Raw genomic sequence first — 27,529 nt, 5'->3', positions numbered from 1 at the left:
GCATGTGTCCACAGTGTTTCAGTGTTTCTGATTCCTTGCATTATCCAGCCTTGTCTCTCCAAGCTTGCGTCATCCAGCCTTGACTTGTCCATTCTTGCCTCTCCAGCCTTGCCTCATCCAGCCTTTTTCTGTCTGTTTTGTCCAGTGTCTTCTGTGTGTCTGCCCACTCTTAGCATGTCTCTCTGTATCTCATCTTCTTGCTTGGACCTGACCACAGTTCCATGCCACCCGGCTCTAACAGCTTGAATGGACCTGACCATCCTTGTTAGCCACCTGCCCCAACCTTGGCTGTCTCCAACTCCATTAGTCTGCTGCCTGTCCTGACCCTGGTGTGTCTTTGGATTGTGACTCTCTTCGCCACTCTAGGGATCTGCCTAAGTCCTGCCGGCCACCAGAATCCAAGGGCTCAACCTGCTAATGAGGTGGCTGGTATAAGTGAAGCTCCAGACTGTCCCCCCACAGGGCATATTCGTCAGCTGCTGCCGTAGGCTTCGTAGGTTTGCCTATGAGGCGGCATCAACTATGCCACAGCATAAAGGACTCACATCTCCACTACCCATCGCAGTTTGCTGAGGCCATGAGCTTGGTCTTCTTGCTTCCAGCCTCCACTATCACTGGCTTAGCACACCAGCTCCAACAGCAGCAGGATAAGCTGAACCCTATCGCCAGATACCTTCAGAGCATGGCAGCCCAATCTGCTCCAGCTTCCATCCTTCCTACTTCTCCCATGCTTCACTTGCCTCTGTCCTGAGATACAATGGAGATCCACAGAAATGAAGAGGCTTTCTAAATCAAGGTCGGATACAATTCAAATTGCAAGCATCTTTGTTTCTGACAGATCGAGTCAAGGTGACTTATATTCTCTTGTTGTTGGGCGGGTTCACCCTGGCCTGGACCTCTTCTCTTTGGGAAGGGGATGATTTGCTCTTGAAGGATCTGATTGCTTCCTGCAAGAATTCTGGCAAATTTTCAGTAAGCTCAGTTACATGGCTTCTAAGGTGTTTGGACTCCTCCAGATGAGACAAGGCTCTCAGCCTGTGGAGGGAATACGCAGTGCACTTCTGCATCCTGGCCTCTGAATTTAAGTGGGCAGTGGTTTCAATTTTCAGGCAAGGACTCTCGGATCGCATTAAAGATGAGCTGGCAGCACAGGACCTGCCGGATAACTTAGAGGGTTTAATAAGCCTAGCATTATGGCTAGACCTGAAGTTCCCAGAAAGGGCCAGAGAGAGAGGCTCAACTTGCCATCCCTTCCGCCTTGCCCCAAATTTCCAGCATCTGGTAACCTTCCGCATGCCCCCACAACTGGGACTAGCACAAGTAAAGGCCGTGCAGGTGGACCACCTCAAGCTGTCAACCGAGGAGAAGCATAAGAACATAACATAAGAACATAAGAACATGCCATACTGGGTCAGACCAAGGGTCTATCAAGCCCAGCATCCTGTTTCCAACAGTGGCCAATTCAGGCCACAAGAACCTGGCAAGTACCCAAAGCTATTGTTTATATTGTGCCGCTTCTGGGCATTTCACAGGTCACTGCCCGAATAAGCCAGGAAGGTCAAGAACATAGGCTTGGTGGGAGAGGCCATTCTAGGTCATCCATGCACCTGTTGTACTCTTGACTCGGACATTTACTTCAGAGCTCCTGGGACTGCCGTCCTAATATATCAAGTTTACAAATGTGTTCAGTAAACAGTATGCGAAGGTCCTGCCGCCTCATCAGTCCTACGATTGTGCCATAGACTTGAACCCAGCAAGGTTCCACCTAGAAGCAAAGTATACCTGCTCTCTGCCTGGGAAACAGAGGCTATGACCAAATATATTAAAGAGAATTTGGACAGAGGTTTAATCTGCCCCACTTCATTACCTGCCATAGTTAGATTCTTCTTTATAGGGAAAAAGGACAGATCATTACATCTCTGACTATTGTGGACTTAACTCCATTACCAAGAAGAACTGCTATCCTCTTCCCTTGATCTACAAGCTCTTTGACCTTCATCCACTTTGGCGCATGCAGATAGACCTTTGCGGGGCATACAACCTAACATAGAAACATAGAAATGACAGCAGAAAAGGACCAAATGATCCACCAAGCCTGCCAAGCAAGCTTATGCCAGTATCTGCTGCACTATGCAGGTTACCCCCATACTTATCAGTTTCCCAAACCATAAAAGTCAAGGCCCTCACATGCTGTTTGCATCCAATTTCACTTAACCATTTCCATGAAAGCAGAGAGCAATATTGGAGTTGTATCAATAATATCAGGCTTAGTGATTAAGGGTAGTATGTGCCGCATCAGCAAGTTACCCCCATATTTATTTGGTCTCTAAACCATAAACGTTGGGGTGTTGTTTGTTGCTGTCTGAATCCAATTCCCCTTTTCCCATTGCCGTTGAAGCAGACAGCAATGATATAGTTGCATTAAAATTATCAAGGCTTATTTGTTAAGTGTAGCAACTGCCACACTAGCAAGTTACCCCAGTTACCCCCATGTACTCTTTTCTTTATTTCCAACCTCTAGCCTTTAATGATCCAAGAAGGTGACAAATATAAGAAAGCCTTTAACACCTGTAAAGGACACTATGAATACCTAGTGATGGCTATCAGGTTATGCAATGCCCTAGCAGTCTTCCAATTTATGGTCAACGAGATCTTCCAGGAGTCTACTCCTGTGGAATAGTCTACCTGGATATCCTAATCTAATCTAAGTCCTTGATAAAGCATTAACGTCATGTGAAACAAGACCTCCAGAGACTCCATGAGCACCACCTGTACGTCAAATTAGAGAAGTGTACCTTCAAACAGGAAGAACTTTGCTTCTTGGGATATATTATCTCTCGCCAAGGTCTACGTATGCACCTAGATAAATTAAAGGCCATACAGGAGTGGCCCCAGCCGGTGAGCCTTAAGGTGCTGCAGTGCTTCCTGGGATTCACAGATTAATATAGGCAATTTATTCATGATTATTCCTCCTTGGCAGCCCTGCTTACAGCCCTAACTAAAAAGGGTGCCGACACCAAAACTGGAACAGGGATGCTATCTAAGCTTTCAAGTATGTCAAAGAGGAGTTCGCTCTTGATCCATGCCTATATCACCCAGATACGTCTAAGCCATTCATCCTGGAGATAGATGCATCAACCCTCAGGGTAGGTGCTGTCCTTCTGCAGCATAACCATAATGGTACACTTGTGACTTGCTCCTATTTTTCAAAAAAATTCTCTCCAGCAGAGAAGAACTATACCACTGGTGATTGTGACCTGCAAGCAGTTAAGCTAGCCCTAGAAGTATGGTGACACCTGCTGGAAGAAGCCAAACATCTAGTAACTATCTATATGGATCATAAATACCTAGAACATCTAGCACAAGCACGGAGACTGAATCCCTGGCAAGCCCGCAGGTCATTGTCTTTTAATTGATTAGACAGAGTTGTGGCACCGATCTGCTGAGAAGGACCAAAGAGCCGATGACCCCTCATGTTCCTGTGATACTGAAGACTCTCTAAAGTCTCCATGGCATATCATCGACCCAGCAAAGATTGTGGTTGCTGCCACATTCACAGTGCTCCCTGGGAAGATGGTGCCTTCTCTGTGCCTACGGCAAAAGGCTCTTCAGTAGGTTCATCATTCCTGCTTGGTGGGCCATCCTGGTACCACCTGAACCTTGGAATTGGCTGTCCAACATAATTAGTCATAAGAACATAAGACTTGACATACTGAGTTAGACCAAGGGTCTATCAAACCCAGTATCCTGTTTCCAACAGAAGACAAGCCAGATCACAAGTATCTGGCAGGATCCCAAGGGGTAGATAGATTCCAAACTGCTTATCCCAAGAATAAGCAGTGAATTTCTGCAACTCTACCATAATAATGGTTAATGGACGTTTCCTCCAGGAACTTGCCCAAACCTTTTTTAAATGCAGCTACACTAATAAGTTTCATCACATCCTCTGGCAACAAATTCCAGAGTGTAATTATGCATTGAGTAAAAAAATATTATCTAGTAACTTCATTGTGTGTCCCCTGGTCTTTGTACTTTTCGAAAGACTAAACAACTGATTAACATTTCCTCGTTCCATTCCACTCATTAATTTATAGACTTCTATCTTAACTCCCCTTGGCTGTCTATTCTCCAAGCTGAAGAGTCCTAACCTCTTTAGCCTTTCTTCATAGGGAAATTGATCCATCCCTTTTATCACCTTGGTGGTCCTTCTCTATGCCTTTTCTAATTCTGCTATATCTTTCTTGAGATGTGGTGACCAGAAATACATATAATACTCAAGATGATGTTGCATCCTGGAGCAATACTACAATATTACAACAATTACATTGGCTTCCGATCACACACCGTATTACCTATAAACTTTTAACCATTATCCATAACACTGTTTGGCTTTGTTCTCTATTACGTATATACAAACCATCCAGACAACTCCGCTCGATGAACAAGTGTATCTTAGAAATTCCCTCAGTCAAATCAGTAAACTAAGCCTTAACCTGAAAACGTGCATTTTCTGTAGCAGGCCCAATTCAGTGGAACGCCCTATCTGATCATATAAGATTGATAGCAAATCACAAAGATTTCAAGAAAAAACTGAAAACTTACCTGTTTAACAAAGCGTTCAACATCCAGTAATTTAACAAATCTAACTAGACATACATACTGTACCTGAAGTACCCAAATGAATTTAAATGATTGTTTGTCTTAATTTTTTATGAATGTAATATTGTAAACCACCTAGACGGGCAGACACCTGCTTTATTTGTGCGGTATATAAGAATTTTAAATAAATAAATAAATAGATAAATAAATAAATAAATAAAAATACAGAGGCATTCTCTGTTTAATTCTCTATTCCTTTCTTAATAATCCCTAGCATTCTATTTGCTTTCTTGGCTGCTGCTGCATACTGAGCAGAAGATTTCAACATGTTTTCAGTGATGACAACTAGATCCTTTTCCTGAGTGGTGACTCTTAATGTGGAACCTTGCACTATGTAGATATAATTTGGGTTACTCTTTCCTAAATGCATCACTTTTCACTTGTCCACATTAAATCTCATTAAATCTCATTTGCCATTTGCATGCCCAGTCTCCCAATTTTGCAATATCCTCTTGAAATTTCCCAGAGGGCGCCTGCTGCCAGGAGGTGGAGCACACGAGGAGACAGAGGCTAACAGGAACTTCACCAATAACGGTCTGGGAGCTCTGCGGGTTGAGCCCTTGGAATCCCGGCCCGCCTGAGCTTAGGTGGGCCTCTGGGGTCTCCCGGACAGATGACGGAGAGGTGTGCCCACCAAGAGAAGAGGTGCGCGGCTGTGGGTGAACAGGCGAGCTAGACCGGAACAGAGAATACCAGAGACCACGGGTACGAGGCAGGAACTGAAGGTCCTACGGGCAGGGTAGGCAGCGCTTAGTGGTCTAGCTCGAGGAAGGCCACAGACAGCTTCAAGGCAGGTGGACCTGGTGGTCGCAGGAGGAGCAAAGAGAGTGTCTGAATGAAGCGCAAGGGTCAAAGCCAGGATATCCGTCCGAGGGTGGTCAGCCAAAGCAAGAGTTCATTCCAGGAATCAGTCCAAGCATGGTCAAAGGCAAGCAGAGGTCAGTTCCAGGTATCGGTCCAAGCGTGGTCAGAGGCAAGCAGAGGTCAGTTCCAGGAATCGGTCTAAATGTGGTCAAAGGCAAGCAGAGGTCAGTTCCAGGTAATCAGTCCAAGCGAGGTCAGAGGCAGGCTGAGGTCAGTACAGGGTATCAGTCCGAGGAGGTACTACCTGGGAGCGGAACGTAGAACAAGACACAGGAACGAAGGAACTCAGGAACAGACACTGGAACACTGGAACAGGCCAGGAACACAGGAATGCAGGAACACTGGAACAAGCACAGGAACAAGGAATGCAGGAACACTGGAACAAGCACAGGAACAAGGAACGCAGGAACATTGGAACAAGCACAGGAACAAGGACGGCTACTAGCTTCACTCAAGGTGATGACCCATTTGCAAGGCGAAGAGTGAGTGGCTGAGCCCTGACTTATATGCAGGGCTCAGGTGACGTCATTGCCGGGCACCGCAGAGTGGTTTCCCACTGCGGCGCCTTTAAAGGTCGGCCTATTGTGCGCGCGTGCCCAGGGGCAGGGCTGAGGAGGCCGAGGCTGCGGAGCCCCGATGTGAGCCACGCTGTGAGGCCTGGGAGCTGAAAGGAGTCGGAGACGTGGGCGCCGGGCGTCTAGGGCACAGGTGACTCGCCGTGGCAGCCGGGAGCAGGGACTGGGACCCCCAGAGGAAAGAGAGAGGTGAGCAGGTCCAGCAGAGTTCTTATCGCGGCTGGGGCGCGCAACAGTACCCCACCCCCCCCCCAAGCCTCCCCCTTCTCGGTCGAGGTTTTTCAGGATGGGAGTGATGGAAATCCTGTAGGACAGCCTTGTCGAGGATGTTATGTGAGGTCTCCCAAGAATTTTCCTCGGGGCCGAACACGTCCCAAGATAGGAAGTACTCCTAACGTCTTCTTCGCTGTCCAGAATTTCTTTTACTTGGAGATTGGTGTCAGGTTCAACGGAAACTTGGGTTGGAGGTGGCAGACGTCGAGAAGGCCATGACAGAACAAGAGGTTTGAGGAGGGACACGTGGAATGTGTTATGTATCCCCAAGTTTGGAGAAAGTCGGAGTTGGTTCGTGACAGCTCCGACTCGTTGTAGTACTGTGAAGGGTCCCACATATTTTGGTCCTAGTCACTGTGAGGGCAGATGGAGGTGAATGTGCCTGGTGCTGAGCCACAGTTTCTGGCCTGGAAGGAACGTTGGGGCAGTGTGGCGATGAGCATCCGTAAATTTTCTTGCTCGTTTGGCAGCCTGACCCAGTCTCTGAGTGACTTGCTCCCAGAGTTGCTGAATCGACTGGGCCATAGCTTGGGATGCCGGAGCTGGCAAGTTCAAAGGAACTGGAAGTGGCAGACAGGGCTGCTGGCCGAAAACAATGTGAAACAGGGAGCTTCCTGTGGTGGCTGTAACGTGAGTATAATGAGCAAACTCTGTCCATGGAAGGAGATCGGTCCAATTGTTCTGCTGGTCATTCATGTAGGATCAAAGGAAGGCCTTTAGGGACTGGTTTGTACATTCAGACTGGCCGTTCGCCTGAGGATGACAGACAAAGGTTAAATTCAAAGTAATGTTGAATTTGCGACAAAGTGACCTCCAATAGTTGGCAGCAAATTGTGGGCCAAATTACAGGCCCCACGCAGGTCCAACTTGGTAAAAATCCGGGTCTCCTGGAGCCGATCAAAAAACTCACTGATGAGCGGGAGTGGGTACCGGTTTTTGCAGGTGACGGCGTTCAGGTCATGGTAGTCAATACACGGCTTTAAGGTACCGTCTTTCTTTTTTACAAAAAAAAATCCGGCACCTGCAGGGGACGTGGAAGGCCTGATGAATCCTTTGGCCAGGTTTTCCTTGATGTAGGCCGACATGACCTGAGTCTCGGGAAGCGAGAGTGGGTATGTTCTTCCTTTGGGAGGCGTAGTACCAGGTAATAAATCAATTGGGCAATTAAACTTCCGGAAAGGTGGCAAGATGTCGGCCTGTTGTTTTGAGAAGACATCCTGGTAGTCAGCATAGGGCGCCGGTAGTCCAGGAAGGGTCGTGGAAGTTAACACAGGTACAGATGGGGACACCCATTGTAAGCAATGTGTCTGGCAATGAGAACCCCACTCGGTGAGCTGGAGTGACTCCCAGTCGAAGTGTGGGAAGTGTAATTGTAGCCAGGGTAGACCGAGGATGATGGGATGTACTGACCGTTTCAAGACCAAGAGAGGAATCTTTTCATCATGGAGAGTCCCTATGGTCATCCGGATGGCTAGAGTGCGATGGGTAATACGATCAGGTAAGGGTTCTCCATGAATGGAGGCTATTCTTAAACGTACCTCCAGGGATTGAGTAGGAATATGGAGTAATGTGACCAAGTTTTTAAGAATAAAATTCCCACCAGCCCCCGTGTCTATGAGGGCAGTGGTAGAGAACGAATGTGCTTCCCAGATGAGGGAGAGGGGAAGCAACAATTGAGGGCCTGTAACTGTAGTGCCCAAGCTCGGGACCCCTGCCAGGCTTAGGCTTTGGAGTTTCCCTGACGCACCGGACAGGTCTGGATAAGGTGGCCTGAACCCCCACGGTATAAACAGAGACGGGATTTCCGCTTTCGGAGGTGTTCCTCGGGAGTAAGACGACTGCGGTTAATCTGCATCGTTCTTCTTTAGGTGAGGAAACCGTTGGCAGTGCTCTTGATCTAGGACTAGTGGACAGAGGTGTTCTGGATTCACTCGTCGAATAGCCTTTACTTCCTGATGCCATTCCTGGAGGCGGTGGTCAATCCGCCCGACCAAGGAGATGAGGTCCTACAATGACGCAGGATCCTCTCGGGCTGCTAGTAAATCTTTCAGAGCGGGGGACAGCCCATCGAGAAAAAGTGCCTGCAGGCAGTCTTCCTGCCATCCCAATTCCGTTACCAGAGTTCGGAATTCCATGGTGTTCTCTGTGAGGGAATGGGACCCCTGGCGGAGGTGGAAGAGAAGTGTCCGGCAATCTCCTGACGGCCTGGGTCATCAAATGTGCGTCGGAACGTAGAAATGAAGTGAGGGAGCTGCTGTAGTAGGGAATCAGAACTCTCCCAAAGCGGGGAGGCCCATGCCAGGGCCCTCCCCTCCAAAAGCGAGAGAATAAAAGTGATCTTTGTCACTTCATCTGGAAACAGAGAAGGTTGTAGCGCAAATTGCATGTAACACTGGTTAATGAAGCCTCGGCAGAGACAAGGGTCCCTATTGAATTGGGGAGTAGTTGGTAAGGCCAGCAGTGCCTGTGAGGGCGATGAACCAGAGGAAGCACTATTAGCAAGAGTCCCAGGGTTGGCCATAGCGGACTCTGCAAGTTGTGATTATAGTTCATCGATCGAGATGGCCAATGCCTCAAGGTATTGCTGCTGCTGCTCCCAGACACATGTAGCCAGGCCCGGAATAGCCTGCAGGGCGGAGGACTCCGCCAAGTCCATGGCCTTGGCAACCTGTTGCACTGGATGTGCACTGGATGTGGACCCTTGGCCTGGCGCAGGAATGGTATCCCAGAGGGTGCCTGCCGCCAGGAGGTGGAGCACACAAGGAGACAGCGGCTAACAGGAACTTCACCAATAATTGTCCGGGGGCTCCGCGGGTTGAGCACTTGGATTCCCAGACCGCCTGGGATTAGGTGGGCCTCTGGGGGTCTCCCGGAGAGATGATGGAGAGATGTGCTCACCAAGAGAAGAGGTGCGCGGCTGTCGGTGAACAGGCGAGCTAGACCGGAACATAGAGTACCGGAGACCACGGGTACGAGGCAGGAACTGAAGGTCCTACGGGCAGGGTAGGCAGTGCCTAGTGGTCTAGCTCGAGGAAGGCCGCAGACAGCTTCAAGGCAGGTGGACCTGGTGGTCGCAGGAGGAGCAAAGAGAGTGTCCGAATGGAGCGCAAGGGTCAAAGCCAGGGTATCCATCTGAGAGTGGTCAGCCAAAGCAAAGGTCGGTTCCAAGAATCAGTCCAAGCGTGGTCAGGGCAAGCAGAGGTCAGTTCCGGGTATCGGTCCAAACGTGGTGAAAGGCAAGCAGAGGTCAGATCCAGGTATCAGTCCAAACGTGGTTAAAGGCAAGCAGAGGTCAGTTCCAGATAATCAGTCCAAGCGAGTTCAGAGGCAGGATGAGGTCAGTCTGAGGAGGTACTACCTGGGTAGCGGAATGTAGAACAAGACACAGGAACAAAGGAACTCAGGAACAGATGCTGGAACACTGGAACAGGCACAGAAACACAGGAATGCAGGAACACTGGAACAAGCAAAGGGGCAAGGACGGAAACTAGCTTCACTCGAGGTGACGACCTGTTTGCCAAGGCGAAGAGTGAGTGGCTGAGCCCTGCCTCATATGCAGGGCTCAGGTGATGTCATTGCCGGGTGCCACGGAGCGGTTTCCCGCCGCGGCGCTTTTAAAGGTCAGCCTATTGCGTGCACGAGTGCCATGGGGTGGGGCCGAGAAGGCCGAGGCCGCGGACCCCCAACACAAGCCAAACTGTGAGGCCTGGGAGCTGGAAGGAGCCGGAGATGCGGACGCCGGGCATCTGGGGCTCAGGTGACTTGCCGCGGCAGCCAGTGAGGAGGGACCAGGACGCCCGGAGGGAAGAGAGAGATGAGCAGGCCCGGCAGTGTTCTTAGCGCGGCCGGGGCACGCAACACCTTCAGTTATTAAATCAAATTTGATAATGTTATGATCACTATTTATTTATTAATTATTTATTTAGAAATTTTTTATATACCGCGGCACGTTATAAACATCACCTTGGTTTACATTAAACAATAATTCAGCAACTAGCTTTACATTCTAATGACCATAGAATACAAGTACAAATACCGTATTTTTCGCTCCATAAGATGCACTTTTTTTCCCCCAAAAGTGGGGGGAAAATGTATGTGCGTCTTATGGAGCGAATATAAAAAAAAACAAACAAAAATCTAACAACCCCCCTCCTGACTCCCCCAAGACCTGCCGACTTAGTTTACCGCAACCCCCCACCCTCCTGACCCCCCCAAGACCTGCCGACTTAATTTACCGCAACCCCCCCCCCCCCAAGACCTGCCAACTTAATTTACCGCAACCCCTACCCTCCTGAATCCCCCCCAAGACCTGCCGACTTAATTTACCGCAACCCCCCACCCTCCTGACCCCCCCAAGACCTGCCAAACGTCCCTGGTGGTCCAGCGGGGGTCCAGGAGCGGTCCGGGATCGATCTCCAGGGCGTGGACCGTCAGCTGCCAGTAATCAAAATGGCACCGACGGCCCTTTGCCCTCACTATGTCACTGGGACCGACCAATAGCAGCGGTCGGTCCCAGTGACATAGTGAGGGCAAAGGGCCGTCAGTGCCATTTTGATTACTGGCAGCTGACGGCCCACGCCCTGGAGATCGATCCCGGACCGCTCCTGGACCCCCTATGATAAAAAAACCAAACCTTGATTCATCTGATCCAGCAAACTATCGCCCAGTATCAAACCTACCCTTCCTCTCAAAAATCATGGAAAGAGTCATCAACAAACAACTAACTGATTACCTAGATGAACATCAACTACTTTTCCCTTCTCAATTTGGGTTCAGAAAGTTCTACAGCACGGAAACGCTTCTGATATCACTTTCAGAGGTGCTTCTAAAAGCTCTAGATGCTGGCAACTCATATCTCATCACCCTTCTTGATATATCAGCAGCTTTCAACACAGTTAATTACAATACCCTAATAATCCGCCTCTCTGAAATAGGTATTTCGGGCTCAGCACTACTATGGTTCCAGTCATTCCTGAACAACAGAACTTACAGTGTTAAAAGTGGACTAAGTGAATCCAAAACAAGAAATCTCTCTCAAGGAGTTCCCCAAGGATCCTCTCTTTCCTCTACATTATTTAATATTTACCTTACACCACTATGCCGACTACTTTCAAAACTGGGTCTTCAACACTTCATCTACGCAGATAATGTTCAGATACTCATACCAATTACCACCACAATCACAAATGCCTTGAACACTTGGAATGCAGCCTTATTAGAAATTAAAACAATTCTCATGGACAACCAATTGGCTATTAACACCAATAAAACCGAGCTTATCATTATTTCACCTCCAAAAAATGCAACCCCGAGCTACTATGGTCCTTCACAAGACATTTCTTCTATGACACAGCAAGTACGCAGCCTTGGCATCATCATTGACAGCAATCTCACGTTTAAAAAATTCATTGCGGATACAGTTAAAAGTGGATTCTTTAAGCTACATACACTAAAACGTATTAAGCCTCTCTTATACCAATATGACTTCCGCACTGTATTACAGGCGACTATTTTATCGAAGATTGATTACTGCAATGCACTGCTACTAGGTCTACCTAAAACTACAATTCAACCCTTGCAAATGTTACAAAACGCAGCTGCCCGCATCATCACCGACACAAGCCGCCACGAGCACATCACTCCAGCACTTCAATCATTACACTGGCTACCCGTGGCATCCAGAATAATATATAAATCCATGACGCTTATACATAAAGCCATTCACAACAGAGATATGCACTGGTTTTCTGATCACCTACAATTCAAAACATCAATCCGCCCAACTAGGTTCCAGCATTTAGCTAAACTGAAGATCCCTGCACCTAATCTGACTAATCTTTCTACTACAAAAGAACGCTCATTCATCATTGCTGGATCCACAATATGGAACACCATGCCATCAGAATTACGCCAGGAATTTTGCCACAAAAAAATTTAAACGAAACTTAAAGACCTGGTTATACAAAAAAGCCTACTATTCCTGAACTGAGTCCTATTCTTTGCTTTCTAGCTTATTTCCACAGACACTCATAATTTGATATTTATTTTCTTTATACAAAGTTATACATGGTTTTGTACTCTTTCAGTTATAATGTTATATTGTAAAGCACTATGCTGAATTAATGTTTGAATGTAAACCGAGGTGATGTTACTTACGTGCCCCGGTATATAAAAAATCCGTAAATAAATAAATAAATAAATAAATAAATATACGCTTTTTAACACACGTTAGAGCACTACTGAGGCTTGATGCATCTCCCAGTTAGACTGTATGCCTTCTGGGGATATGGAAATACCTATAGTACCTGAATGTAATCTGCTTTGAAGCACCAAAATGCAGAATATAAATAAATATACAAAAAAATAAGTCTCAGCCCTAAATATTATTCAAACTTCATTTCTAAAGAACTTAACAAAACTGAGATGCCGAAGAATTCCTTGAGAAGGAATACATTGAAGTTTACTAACTTTCATAGGTATTTCCATGAAGTTGTGATATCTCAATTGAGATCGAATGTCGGTATATACAAATAATAAATAAATAAGTTCTAAAGGTCCTGAGAGAGATTTTTTTCAGCACAATATAATCTCCACCATCAGCTAGGTGCATAGATGTTTTACAAGATCTGTCCTTGGATAGATAGTCTATGGATAGTCTGGATATTTCTCATATGTTGTTGTTTCTCCAAGCAAGGATCTAATGATGGCCACTCTTGTGGTTACCTTTGCTCTTCTCAGGAATGAGACTCAAATTTTTTGTTCTTCATAAAGATTATGCATGTCTTGGTCAAAGACTGCAAATTTTCTGGATGTCTCCAGGTGAACAGGAGACATTTCATATACTGTCAATATAGTTTATAGAGAAATTATCTAAGTTTCTATATGCTTTCTGTTAATAAAATACAACAATATATATCATTGTCACTTTTGTTAGAGATTAAAATTTATACTGCATCTGTTATGGAACAGACAATCCGAGCAACACCAGCCACTTTTCGTTAGTAAGGGAATATATTACCCAGTCATGGGGTGGAGGTTGAACCATTATTTAGATATATAGGTGCAAAGGGAGGAAACTGAAAATGTGAAGATTAAAAGTTAAAGGAGAGAACTGTTTTAGTGAAAAGGAGGATCAGAAGAAAACAGATATCTTGAGGTTGATGAACAAAAATAAGAGATAGTATTGGAAAGTAGGGTCAACATATAGTAATTTCCATATGAGGTACTATCCTAGACATTGGCACAACTAAAGGCAGACAAGGTTATGCGTCTTGATAATATACATTAGAGGAAATTGAAGGACCTCGAGATACTGACTTCAATCCTCAAAATTATATTTAGTTTATCACTAGAAACATGCATGTTTCCAAGAGACTGGAGATGATCAGATAAAGTATCACTCTACAAGGATGCACAGAGAAAGCAGAAAACTTCTGATCTGTTATGACATCAGAGGAAAGCAAAGTAATGAAAAAGTTACTGGAAGTAAGAGCAATGCACTATCTTGAAGCTAGTAAATTGCAAGTTCCTAGACAAGATTTCACAAAAAGATCTCACAATAAAAGGACTGCCATTTCAAATTAAGTGATCATAGCAGTAGAACATGTGGTGCAATAGATCTGACCTATCTTTTTTCAGCAAGTTTACCGACACTATTTCACACATACGTCTAATAAGCAAGCTAGTCATTCTGGAAGGGGTAACAAAAATAGTGAATTTTTGAGAAATGTTAAGCAATAGGACTCTGATAATGAGGGTTAATGCAGTACCCTTTGGTGAAGGGAAGATGACTAAGCCATATAGAATCAGTATTAGGCCCAAGCCAATTCAATCTCTATATTAGTGAATGCATATCTGTTTGTGAATGACATGAAATTTGTTTACAGAATTGATATGCTAAAAATTGAAATACTTTTGGTGACCCTAGGGGACCCTATGTAAATCCAAAATAATACACATCATGCTTTTGGGGTTTAGAAATTCAAAGGCCACATATCATTTGAAAGATGAAAACCTGGCAGTCACCAAATAGGAAAGGAACATGGGGTTCACCATTTCTGAGTTGAAGACGGTATCAAAGCATATCAAAGGCTAACAGTATGCTCGGTTATAACAGAAGAGGCTTCAGTAGTTGGAACAAAGAGACTACATCTACAAAAGGACATTAAGAAGGCAGAGCTAATTCAAAGGAGGGTGACCAGCTCATAGGCTACCAAAGGAGGGTCACTAATTAATAGACTGTATGGTCTACACAGTGTATATTTTATATGTAGATACCTAAGGTGCTATATATGCACATTCTAGAAGAACGGAAGGAAAAGAGAGATACGATAGAAACAATAAAATATTTAGCAGACTTCAATAAAGTATTATAAATATTTTCTAAAAATGATAAACCCAAAGATTAGAGGTCATTATATGAAGCTGGAGAAGAAGAAGATTAAAGGGAATGTGATAAAATCTACATATTTTTCATTAACAGGCTTGTGGACATCTGGACTAGACTTTCAGAAGTGGTGGTATGCATATTCTGAAGTGCTAAAATTGCAAAACACCTGGGAATCAATTTATGGAATACAGAGATGGGAATTACAGTTAATAGAATCTCTTTCCTCTGGGTTAAGTTGTCCTTAAACTGAGTACTAATTTAATGGTGCTTGTATTAAAATCAGTCATTTTCATAAATATTTAGAATATAATAATCTTTATCATTTCTAATAACTTCATTCTATCATTAATTCATTACACTGTAGTGAAGCTCTTTTAAGCCCCATGCACCCATCTTTGACAGATATGCATATAGCATGAAATTAAGTGATGATATTTATTTATTTATTTATTTAAAAGTATTTCTATACCGTCTTTACAAACAATGTTTAATAAAAACGGTTTACATGTATTCAAATAAAAATAGAAATTACATAATAAAAATAGTAATAATAAAAAGGCAGAGGGTTAATTAAGAGTAAATTAACTTATAGTGAATATAAAATTACAAAAATGTTTTTCATTAATATAAAATAATAAATTGTTTAAAAATAAAATAGGTAACATAAACAAATCAGTAATTAGGTAAAAGGAATCAGGTGCCAAACTGGATTTGTGAGTATTCTGGGAATGTAATATATAATATAATAATATATAATACACTAAAGGTCAGTTTTTACTGTAACTACAAAGATTATGGTGCAATTCTCTGTTCTTTGCAGATTATTATAAAATCTGTAGATATTTTTCCCAGCGCCTCTGAACCAGTTCTCAAAGGGAAAATATACATGCTCTTTCCCTTTGCAAATTGCCTAGGGTAAAGTACTCACAGAGATTTGCACCTACATTTTCTGTGGATGCTTTTTCCTTAAATACAATATGCACAATGCAAAACTATATGCATTGTTGCCTCCCCAGACCTAGCCCTGCCTCTAATCCCACTTACTTATCACTGGATAAAGTACACCTGCTGTTGATCCTTACACATATTCTAGCTTGCATACTAGATGGGCAATTTTCAGGCAGCTCTTTTACTCAGGTAAATGGGTTTTGAAAATTGCCTTCAAAGTATACGTTTTACTGGATTAAGATAAAAAGTTATAAATGTGTATACAAGTCAAATGACTTTAAAATCAACACGCATACTGTCACGACACCACAAAGCTATGGTGAATTTATATGAATTATGTAAACATCACACATACATGTGAAGTGTAACATTAGCAGAATCAGGATTGGGATTTGTGTCGACCAAAAAAAAAAGTATAAATATGGCCTAGATTCTATACTTATTAATGCAATGTTCTAGAATACATATGATTATGATCTAGAATATGTATTTGTTATGGTGCTAACCTAGAATGTAAATGTTGTCCCACAGTATATGATTGTTGATCAAGAATATGAAGGCTGATAATGTAAACCGTAGTGATCTTCTTTTGGAACAATGGTATATAAAGCGCTTAAATATATACATCATGTACAAACTATCCCCTAGATTCATCAAAATGCTATAACTTTTATGGATAACACCCGTGATAAGAAAAAGGGGCACGATACTTGCACATTGCTACTCGCGAAGTGGAGAGAGAGCGAGAGGTGACTAGTATATGTGCCACCGCAGAGGCTCTCTCTCTCTCTACTTTCCTCCCTCTCCCCAAGCCCAAAAATGCTCAAAATGCAATTTGCAATCTTTAGTGTGAATTGCATTACGGCCGTTTTGGGCATGATGCACAGCTTAATGCCAGGAAAAAAGGTGTAGTTATTTCCTGCGTTAAAAGTGTGCATTACGTTACCGCACAGTGAGATAATGGCCTATTTTCATGAATCCCACCCAAATCCCTCCCCAATCCCACCCCCTTGAAAAATTTGCATTCGCACTATACGATACCATAACTATCGCATGAGTTATGGCGTTAACGCATGTGTTAATGTGCTATCAAGGGCATTAACACCATAACACAGTTTGATGAATGACTCTGTATGATATCTGCAAACAGAATATACTGAATATTTAAAACTTAAAATAAATCTTACCATGTTCTGCAATCCAAATGGCTAATTGAGAATAAAGCAATATAAATTAACAGTTAGAGATTACACACAATCAGCAGCTACTGACGTCACAGACTAAAAGGTGACATGTACCTATTCCAACAGCACAGACTGCACTGTACATAGCATAAGTGATTATCAAAGACCTACTTTGCAACCTCCTTGTAGGGCTCTCTCCATGCAGTTGCCTGCGTGGCATGAACGGAGAAGGATGAGGAAGTGGCAATGAGGAGACATCATGCGTCTGTAGTTTGTACCAATGTGGTTCATCATCTAATAGTGCTGTTTCTAATTCAATAAGAATCTAAAGGTGCAAAAATGAAGACATACATGGATTATATACAACATAATGCTGTCATTATTTAAGTAGGTGAATGAACACTAGTAAATGTATTGGGTATAAAGAAAAATTGAAAACTTCAGTTGAAGACTTTGCATATAAAGAGAGAGCAATTTTAAAAGCCATTTATGCAGGTAGATTGCCATTTACCTATGTAACGGGGCGATACAGTAAAAATCGCGGGAAAGTGGGCAAGCGCCCGCTCTCTTGTGCGCGCGATTCAGTAACTTAATTTATTTAAATTAGGACTCGCGGTAAAAAGAGGCGCTAGGGACACTAGCATGTCCCTAGCGCCTCTTTTTTGACAGGAGCGGCGGCTGTCAGCGAGTTTGACAGCCGATGCTCAATTTTGCCGGTGTCGGTTCTCAAACCCACTGAATGCCACAGGTTCGGAAACCGGACGCCAGCAAAAACGAGCATCCGGTTTTCAACCCGCGAGCGCGGGCCCATTAAAAACATTTTTTTTAAAACTTTTTTTAACTTTTGGGACCTCCGACTTAATATCGTCATGAAATTAAGTTGGAGGGTGCACAGAAAAGCAGTTTTTACTGCTTTTCTGTGCACTTCCCCGGTACCGGCAGAAATTAACGCCTACCTTTGGGTAGGCGCTAATTTCTTAAAGTAAAATGTACAGCTTGGCTGCACATTTTACTTACTGTATCGCGTGGGAATGACTAATAGGGCCATCAACATGCATTTGCATGTTGCGGGCGCTATTAGTCTTGGGGGGGGGGGGGGGTTGGCCGTGCATTTTCGACGCGCTATTACCCTTTACTGAATAAGGGGTAAAGCTAGTGTGTCAAAAACGTGCATCCAAATGCCGGTTAACAGTGCGCTCGATTGGAGGGCACTGTACTGTATCGGCCTGTAGGTCAGCTATCAGAAAATTGGCCACCCTCTCTGTGCATAGATTTATGCACATTTTTCCACAACATGTATTTTTTACCCTTAATGAGCAGAGGTGCTACTGGGAAGGGTTGAAATTAGGGCAGTAAATACAACGACTCATATAGTTTTATATTTTCAAAAGTATGCAAGTGAGCACGAATCTCTGCGGATACTTTTCCCTAGGCAATTCTTATCTTTGAGAATTGGTGCAATGTCCGCAGTTTAAAGCACCATTGATTTAGACACAATAAGTGTTCCACCCTTAGTGCAGCACAAATCAGCTTAAAGGTTATCTTTCCATCTCAGCAGAGACACTATCACTGTACTAAAGATAAAGAAATCCTAACTGAATTCATAGGATATCCCTATCTATTAGAAATGTGCATTTGTTTGAAATGAAATAGGAAAAGAAACGACATTTCCGATTTCATTTTATGTTTTCAAATCGAAAAGAAAGAAAAAGAAGATATTTCATTGGTTTTCTTTCCTTTTGTTTTGAAAAAAAAAAACAAAACACCTTGAAACATGCCCTCAAAACTGCCAAGGCCAGCAACCTCCCTGGCCCCACTTACCTTATCCGTGGGGGGTCCTGTTGATGAGGTCGGACCGAGGTCTTGGCCTAGTCTCAGCCCTAGGCCTGGTCCTGTCACTGAGGCCTAGACCTAGGCCTATGCCCAGCTTGGGGGCCCAGGCCGAGGCCTGGGCCTAAACATGACACTAGGACCAGGCCCAGGGTTTGGGTTACAGCACTGAGACCTTGCCCTAGACCCAGACCCAGCACAGGCCAAAATGAAACACCAGAGCCTGGGCTGGAGACTAGGTCTTGTTCCACAGCCGCAGCCTCGGACTAGGCCCAGGTGTAGGCCCTGGCCTAAGCCCAATGCTTGGCCCTGTCCAGAGGTTGGGTCCATTGCTAAGACCTCCATCTAGGCCCAGACCCAAGCTCAATGCCAGGGCCTGGCCCACAGGCTGGATTCCATCACAGAAGGAGAGACTGAGGCCTAAGGCCAGATCCAGGCCAAGGCCCAGGCCCAGAACCATGGCCTGGCCTGGAAATCAGGTACCATTGTCAAGGCCTCAGTCTAGGCTTAGGTCCTGGTCTGATGCTGGGACCAAGACAGGAGGGAAGATCCTGTTGCCAGGGTTTAAACCTCAGCCTAGGCCCAGGCCTGGAGCCAAAGATTAGGACTCCAGACATCCTCTTCCATTCAAAGTTCTCTTGAAATGATGCCCTCTGCTTAGGTGATTGCCAGAGTGCCTTCCTCCTAAGCAGAGAATGCTGTTTTGATGTATGGCCATACATTTTAACTGATCTTCTCCAGGTTGCTTACTGTAGTGCATTAATACGTTGTGACTCTTTATTTCATTGGAAGGAAAAAGACGTCTGGAGATCTGGTTCCCAGCCTCTGGATCTTGATCTAGGTCCTAGCGATTGCAGTTTTTAGACCAGGTCTAGGTGTTGAAACCGGGCCTGATCGTGGGTCTAAATGGATACCTGAGTGACCAGACCCAGCCTCTGGGCTAGGCCTGGGCAAAGGCTTCAATGATTTCACATGACCTCTGGTTCCTGGCATCGAGCCTAAGGCTAGGCCTTGGTCTCAGCTTCAGCAACAGTACCTGTCCTCTAGACTAGGTCCCAATATTGAGCCTAGGCTTAGGCTTCTGGCCAGGCCCCGTCACCAGGTCTAAGCATCAGTGACATGCCGTACCTTGGGCCGGGATTAATTCTAGGCCTCAGGCCGGCTATTTCGACAGGACTTGCCACAGATGTGCTAAGTGGGGGCCAGGGAGGTTCCTGACCTCTGCAATTTTGGGGGATGAGAGATATGCAGTATAGTTGGGCCTGGGGAGGCCCCTTTTTTTGTTTTGTTTTTTGTATTTTGCTTTTTAATGTTTATTTCATTTCTGTAAACCAGAGAATGAAATAAATGTTAAGCGAAATGATACCCTTTGTGGGGGGAAACAGAAACAATTAAAAAAAAAAAAATGTCCCTGCTCATCCGTACTCTATACCACAAACTACTGGAGAGGATAGATAAATACTTACCATATCTCTGCAGACTGACTCAAGATCCCCACTTTAGTACCTTATGTGAGAGTTCTAGCTTAATATTTTATAGTGCTGTTCCTTACAGTTCAAATCTGGAATTTGTGTTTGTAGTTAAAGAATTGAAAGCTCAAATCCCGTTATCTCTGATTTGTGAATGGGCAGCACAGTCACAAAATGCTGAAGTGAGAATGCAAATCTCACAGAAAGCAAGAAGACTGTGAGATTCTCAGGGATATTTTAAGATCATGTCCACTAGTAATTTCCTGAAACACCAGATATTAGCATGATTGTGACTACATTACTCAGAGGAACTGCTTAAAAAATGTTAAATCTTTTTTATTTATATGCTGTTAACAGCATTTAAGAGCTGTTAATGGAAAAACACACTTTGCGAGAAGTTCTAAGTGGTTTCTCCAAACTTTCTGTCTGGGAAAATATTTATTTAAATGCAGGCATTTGGCTCACAGAACAACAGTAATATATTATTAGTGTCAAGTTCATACAAGTGTATGTAAGTAGCAAGTCATTCTAAAAAGTAAAATCTATCTATAAAAATGTTTTTTAAATTTAATCTCACTATTTTTCATAAGCATAGTGCAATGAATTACAAAAGTTACAGCAGTTGTAACGTCATCTTCTTCCCATAACACAACACACTGTAAAATATTATAGTGTGAAAACAGTTTAAGATACCTCTCCTAAAAATTCACTTTCTTCTTCCCGAACTCGGGCTTGATCCCAAAGTGTAACTTCCAACATCCGTTCCCGAAATTCTCTCCGATGAACCGGAGAATACATGAATGTTTGGTTCCATTTGGGTTCCAAAGTCTTTTTCACTGTTTTTGTTCTTCTTTTATTTTTATCACTGCAATGGGTAATCAGAAAAAACTTCAAAGCCTATCCCTTATGTTTACCATTTTCTTCACATTTCTTCAGCTAACATGAATAACTATCATTTCAGTGGGTGAGGCTAAATTGCACAACATGGTAAAAAAAGTATTTAGAAAAGTAATTGCAAAAGCAGTAATTTCTACATTATATTTCCTCCTTCACTACTGGCTGAAGAGAAGTCCTGCTTTGTACACAGAATAGTCCCTGAACAAGTGGGTCATTTTGTAATATGTTAAAAGTCCTAGATGACAATCTTTAAAGTAATTTATCTGGGTTGCATACTCTCTGAAGCCCAAATCTGTGGTCATACCTCTGAGGATCCAGATTGATCCTCAGGAATTAAAAATGGGATTGCTGGAAAAAATACTTTGTTCTTGCACCTTGAAGACTGTGAGCTGTACAATAGAGCCCATATCAGGAGATCCGCCTCCATGCCCATGCCCATGCTCCCCATCCCCCAGCCTGGATGTGTACTTCCTGAACTGGCTATGCAGATTCTGACTTGAACTAGACCTTCCTGCTAAGATCTGAATGAACTAACTGTTAAAAATAGAGAAACTGCTGCATTCAAAGCATAGAGGAAGTTTAACATTTCTTGTTCGAGGTGAAAGTATCCAAGTGTTTAGTTGTTATGAAAATAAATGCTGAGTCGAACCTGCATGAGCTATGTTTAACATTTCCTGGCTAGCAAACTGACAGTATGTTTTGAAAGGAAAATGTAAGTGTACTTTTTCCCAGAACAATTTTCAAAGGGAATATGGAGTAAAACCTTTAAAGTACTGTACCACTCTACACAGTAATCTAATCAAATTGCACTGAACAAGTATATAGCGAGTTTGTGTACCGTAAATGGGGTCCTCTGTAGACAGCAGAATGATTTAACCATGAAATGTGAGTGATATCACGTAATGGACCCTTCTCTCCTAGCTCAGAGCGTTTGCTCTACTGAGCATGCACAGATATTCTTTCATGGGTGCTGCTTCATGAGCCCCTCAATTGATTGTAGAATTTATTTAACTTTAGCTTGGTAGTCTACTCTCCGGAGAGGCAGGTGGATATTAAGAATGGCTAATTCCTCCTGTTGTCCACGGAGAACTCCATCGACAAGCAGGGCTCAATTAGCAATGACACATGGGGAGTCCCAAACTGAAGGCTGCAGTGTAGCACTTACTGAAAAGCAACCCCCAACCCCACCCCTGTGGAAAGTGGACTACTGCAGTAGTTCCCAATCTTTTTTGTGTTGCAGCACACCTGGCATAGGGCTTATTTCATGGTGGCACACCATACCCCTCCCTATCCTCCACATCTCTGGCATCATCACTCTCTCTTCTTTTCCCTTCCCCCCACTTCCTGGCATCATCACTTTCACTTCACTTTCCCCACTTGTCTCGCATGATCATCTTCTTTTCCCCTTTCCTCCTTCCCTCTCCCCATCTCCCACCCCCTAACATCATCACCATGTCTTCACTCTCTTCCCTCTCCCTCCACTCCAATCATCACCTTCTCTTCCCTCTCCCCTGGCTTTACCACCTTCTCCTCCCTTCCTTGTCCCCCACACATGCCCAGCATCATCACCTTCTCTTTTCTTAATTTCCCTCTCTCCACCTCCCCTCTATCATCACCAACATCACCTTCTATTACCACTCCACAGGCATCATCACCATTTTCTGCTTTCCTTCTCCCCATACTATCCCCAGTATCATTATCACCTTCTCTTCTCTTCCCCCACCCCCTGGCATCACCACTTTACCTTTCCCTCTCTTCCCACTCCCTGTTATCAATTTCCCTTCCTTTTTCTCTCCTTTCACCTACTGGCATCATACTTTCCCTGCATTTCTCCACTCACTTTATTTCACAATGACCTTCCCCTCCCTTCCCTTTCCTCCAGCCCCCTGGCAACACTACCATCACCTAGCACATTCAGCTCTCTATTTTCTGCCATGTCCTGGGACATGCTGGTTCTACTTCTTCTTCCTCTGCCTATTTCCTTCTGCAGTTGTAATTGCATGGAGTGCACAGGACTTGGGAGACTACAGTGTCTGTGCAGTTTCAATTACAGAAAAGAGCCAGCAGAGGGTAAAGTAGAAGCAACAGCAGATAAGAATATTTCTGACTTCCCTTGTTGACAGAGGATATCTTGCAGGCCAGCAGTTATAGGGGAAAGCTAAAATGAAGACTGCCCTAGTGCTGGCTATCAATTGGAAGAAAAGTCTGCAGCACACCAGAGCTACACCCATGGCACACTGGTTGGGAAACGCTGGACTTCTGGATAGAGATGTGAATCGGAACCGGAATCGGTTCAGTTCCGGTTCCAATTCATATCGTGCATTTTTTTTCGTCCAGCCTGATCGTTTGTTTTTTTTTATCGGCTGCGCCCGATCCGATAAACAAAAACCCACCCCGACCCTTTAAAACCGCTCCCTTAGCCTCCACCACCCTCCCGACCCCCCCCCCCCCCCCAAAACGTTTTTGGGGCCGACAGCCCGAGTGCGAGAGAACGCTCCCGGGACCCCCGCTGGACCACCAGGTAATTTTAAAACGTTTTTGGGGGGGTCGGGAAGGTGGTGGAGGCTAAGGGAGCGGTTTTAAAGGGTCGGGGTGGGTTTTTAGGTTGTGTCCTAACTCCTGTTAGTGTGCACTAACCCGATTAACGATTTTTTCACGATAAATCGGTGGAATTTCTATTGTATCGCACTCTTTAACGATTAATGACGATTTAAAAAATATCGGATGATATTTTAAATTGTCAAAAAACGATTCACATCCCTACTTCTGGATGAACAGGCTGTGCAAAAATGCTTGTCCGAAGTTACTGTCAATTCTTGATAGATTGTCCAGAGAGTAATGGGACGTGAAGGTGTCAACTGATGACCAAGTTGTAGTTTTGCATTTGTCTTTAAAAGGCATAGCTCACAGATGAGCCACTGTGGTAACCATGGCTCTCACTAGAGGAGCCCTGACAGAATCTGATCTGGAGGCCAACTAGAGCATAGCAATATGTAATATGGTCTGCTAGCAGTTGGACAATGTATGCTTGGCAATCGCTATTCCTAATCTGATGATGAGTTGAGAAGCTTGACAATGTGGTTGTGCTCTCTTTATATAATAAGCTAAAGCTGTTTTGCAGTCCAGTGAATGGCAGGTTTTCTCCCCTTCATGTGCATGAGGCCTTAGGTAGAACATGGGGAACACAATGGCTTGATTCAGATGAAAAGCAGAAAACAGTTTTCGCAGAAACTTGGGGTAAGAGTGCAGTACCACTCTGTTGAAGAAAAACTGCATGTATGGTGAGTAATTAAGCAATGCCTGAAGCTCACTGACTCTTCTAGCACATATAATGGTGACTAGAAACACTATTTTCCAGGTGAGGAACTTTAAAGAGGCCAACCCTAACTGATTCATGAGTTGTACTAATACCAAATTGATGTCCCATGGCATTGTTAATTTGGTGACTGGAAGTCTCATATGCAGAAAGTCTTTCGTGAATTTTGACACTAAAGGATGTATGGAGATCAGTTTGCCATTCACTTGAACATGGTAAGTCACAATGGCATGAGATGTACTTTGAGGAGAGGAAGAATAAGTACTGGAGTAACTCCTCTGGCTAGCAAGCTAATTGGCTTGACACCAAGATAAAAAGCTTTTCCATCTATAACTGTAGTCTCTCTTTGATGAAGGCTTCCTGATGAAGATTATAATACTCTCAACTTCCTTGAATAATGACAGCAATGAATTAGTGAATGCTCAACATCCATGCCATCAACTTGAGAAAGGAAAGATTCAGATGCCATTGATAACTCTCCTGACTGACAACTGGATGAGGAACCATATTTGAATAGCAACACTGGAACAATGAGGATCAAGAGTGACTGATCCTCTAAGTGCATTCTGCACTGTTCTGGCCATTAATGGCAGTGATGGAAAAGGATAAAATAGATATTCATGCCATCTGAGAAAAAACATCCGGAGCAGACTTGAAGTTGTTTTGAATAATGGATCAGATTCATTCTGCTCTACTGTTGTCCTCTGATGTAAACAAACTGGTTAACAGGTGACTCCACAGATCAAATAAACTGTCTGCCACTATCTGATATAGAGACCACTCATGAGGACGAGACGCTCTGATGAGTTGAATCACCAACTGTGTTGGAAATCCTGGGAAGGTAGGTTGTTTGCAGGATGGCTTTGTGGCTGCAAGCCCACTCCAAAATTCTCAGAGGGCAAAGGGTCCATGACTCTGTGCCCCTTGCTTGTTGATGTAGAAACATTGCTACCTGGTTGTCTGTTTGGATCAGACTTCTCTTTCCTTGAAGGAGATATGAAAAAGTTCTCAATGCATGTCTGATGGCTCATAACTCCAGAAGACTGATTTGAAACAGATACTCTATTGCAATCAGGCTCCATGGATTCTGAAAGGACTTGTGAGTGCACCCTATCACTTGATGGATGTATTTGTTGCTACTGTCATCTAAGGTAGAAACTGAAGGGGGACTCTCATCTCCAGGAACTCTGGGTCTAGTTACCACTGGAGAGAACCCTTTGTTTTTGCCATGACCCTAACTGGGGATGATAAGGACTAAAGCAACTGATTTCACTGAGTCTAAAGGCCCCATTGGAGAAACTGCATGTTCAGGTGGGTCATGGGAACCATGTGTGCTTCTGTCTGCATAAGGCTCTGGATTAAGCATCAAAGGAAGCATGCTCGTTCTGACGGAAGGAACAATCCCTCTTCCAGAGAGTCTATCCATGTTCCTACAAACTTGATTCTTTGGGCAGAAATAAAATTAAATTTGGCAAAGGTTACAATGAGCCCCAATGACTGAAGAAACTGTTTCGTCTTCTGTAGGGAATCTCACACCACTGCATAGGGAGGCTCCGTCACTAGCCAAAAATCTAGGAAGGGGAAGGGTACTGCTAGGCATTTGATGAAGATCCTTAGGGTGACAAAAACCCGAAAGGGAGGACCTTGTATTGATAGTGAGAGGAATCCACCATGAAATTAAATTATTGACAATGGGAGTAATGTATGGGTATGTAAGTATATGCATGCTTCAGATCCAGGGCACAAATGCAGTCCCCTGCTCGAATGAAGGGCTGATGGTCGGAAGGAGTTCACTTTGAACGTCTCCCATAACAGGGTCCTGTTCAGTCTTTGTAAATCCAGGATGGGTCTCAATCTCTCTGATTTCTTGTGGATAAGGAAATAGTGAAATTAGAAGCCCCTGCCATGGCGAGTTGTGGGGACAGGTTCTATCACCCACTGATTGAGAAGTAACTCCACCTTGAGACAGAGCTGGCCTGAGACAGATCTGGATTGAAAATCAAACAACGGTGCAACACTAGAGGGTATGATAATCTTAAGTGGTAACAGACTCCACAATTTTGAGGACACAATGGTCATGATGATTTTCTGTCACTCTTCCGGATAAAGGTGGATCCCCCCTCCCCCATTAGAGGAGTCGAGGATTGAGGGTTGAGTCTGGTCAAAAAATAGGCCCAGGCTTGGATTGGGCTTGTTGCGATATTTTAACTGTTTCTCATGCTGACAACTAATATCTGGAAGCTGCTACTTCAGAAGTGCAGATGTGCATGAAACCATTGAAATTGGCAGAAAGGGACATTTCTGGAAGTAGAAACACTTAAAAGTGAAGTAAAGATGCTTAGAAGAAGACTGTTACTAAGATGCAATTGAGAGAGACTGGACAGCAACATGCTGCTGCCTCTTGATTCTGGCAGTCTGCTGGTTTTCAACCAAACCATTTGGCATGCTCCAATGGCTATTACCAAGGATCTGGCTGCAGTATCAAAAGATTTGTCTATGGAGTGGAGAAGATGATGCTCGCACTCCTCTGAATTCCAAAGGGTCTGCTGATAGTCTAACTGTTCTCTGTCCAGTGATTCTGAGTTTTAACTTCTCAATGCAATCATGTAACTATTGAACCATGCAGAATTGATGGGCTGTGATGAGGGCACTGAACATTGAGCACTGAAAAACTGTTATCCTAAACTTATCCAGTAGTCTAGGGTCCTTTCCCAGTGAGATGTTGAGAGAAAATCCTAAACTTCTTTGCCTGTTTCAGAGCTGATTCCACTACTACTGACTGTTGTGGTAGCTGGACTATCCCAAACCTTGGGGTTTGCTGAACTTTATATTTAAGGTGCAGTTTCATGGGGGGGGGGGGGGGGGGGGGGGGCAGGATGCCAGAATCTCCAAAATTCTTGCTTATAGATCCTATAGCATTAAGTGCACCAGGACTGTGGCAGGCTCAGATGGAGTTTACAGGATCCAGAGGAAACCAAATACTTTGGAGTAAGGATCTGTATTTTTGTGGTCATTATCTCCCAGTGCCTAACCCAATTTATCCATGAATTTGGAATATGAGAAGTCTTCTGGTAGTAAAGAGTGCTTCGGTGGATCAGGTAGGGTGTGGGAGGGAGTCCCCATAA

The 27,529-nt window shown here is 44.1% G+C and overlaps 1 protein-coding gene across 1 annotated transcript in view; it reads right to left on the bottom strand.

The window, feature by feature from the left end:
- The window catches only part of LOC115085620 (regulating synaptic membrane exocytosis protein 2-like), a 914,496-nt gene that overhangs the window by 759,086 nt on the left and 127,881 nt on the right, over positions 1–27,529 (bottom strand). The window contains exons 8-9 of the mRNA XM_029591858.1: positions 20,885–21,056; positions 17,064–17,217 (exon numbers count right to left, since the gene is read on the bottom strand). Of these exons, the coding sequence (XP_029447718.1) occupies positions 17,064–17,217; positions 20,885–21,056 (326 nt within the window). The remainder of the gene's footprint in view (positions 1–17,063; positions 17,218–20,884; positions 21,057–27,529) is intronic.

Source organism: Rhinatrema bivittatum, chromosome 2, assembly GCF_901001135.1.
Source record: "Rhinatrema bivittatum chromosome 2, aRhiBiv1.1, whole genome shotgun sequence".
NCBI lineage: Eukaryota > Metazoa > Chordata > Amphibia > Gymnophiona > Rhinatrematidae > Rhinatrema > Rhinatrema bivittatum.
This window is presented reverse-complemented; position numbering and strand designations above follow the sequence as displayed.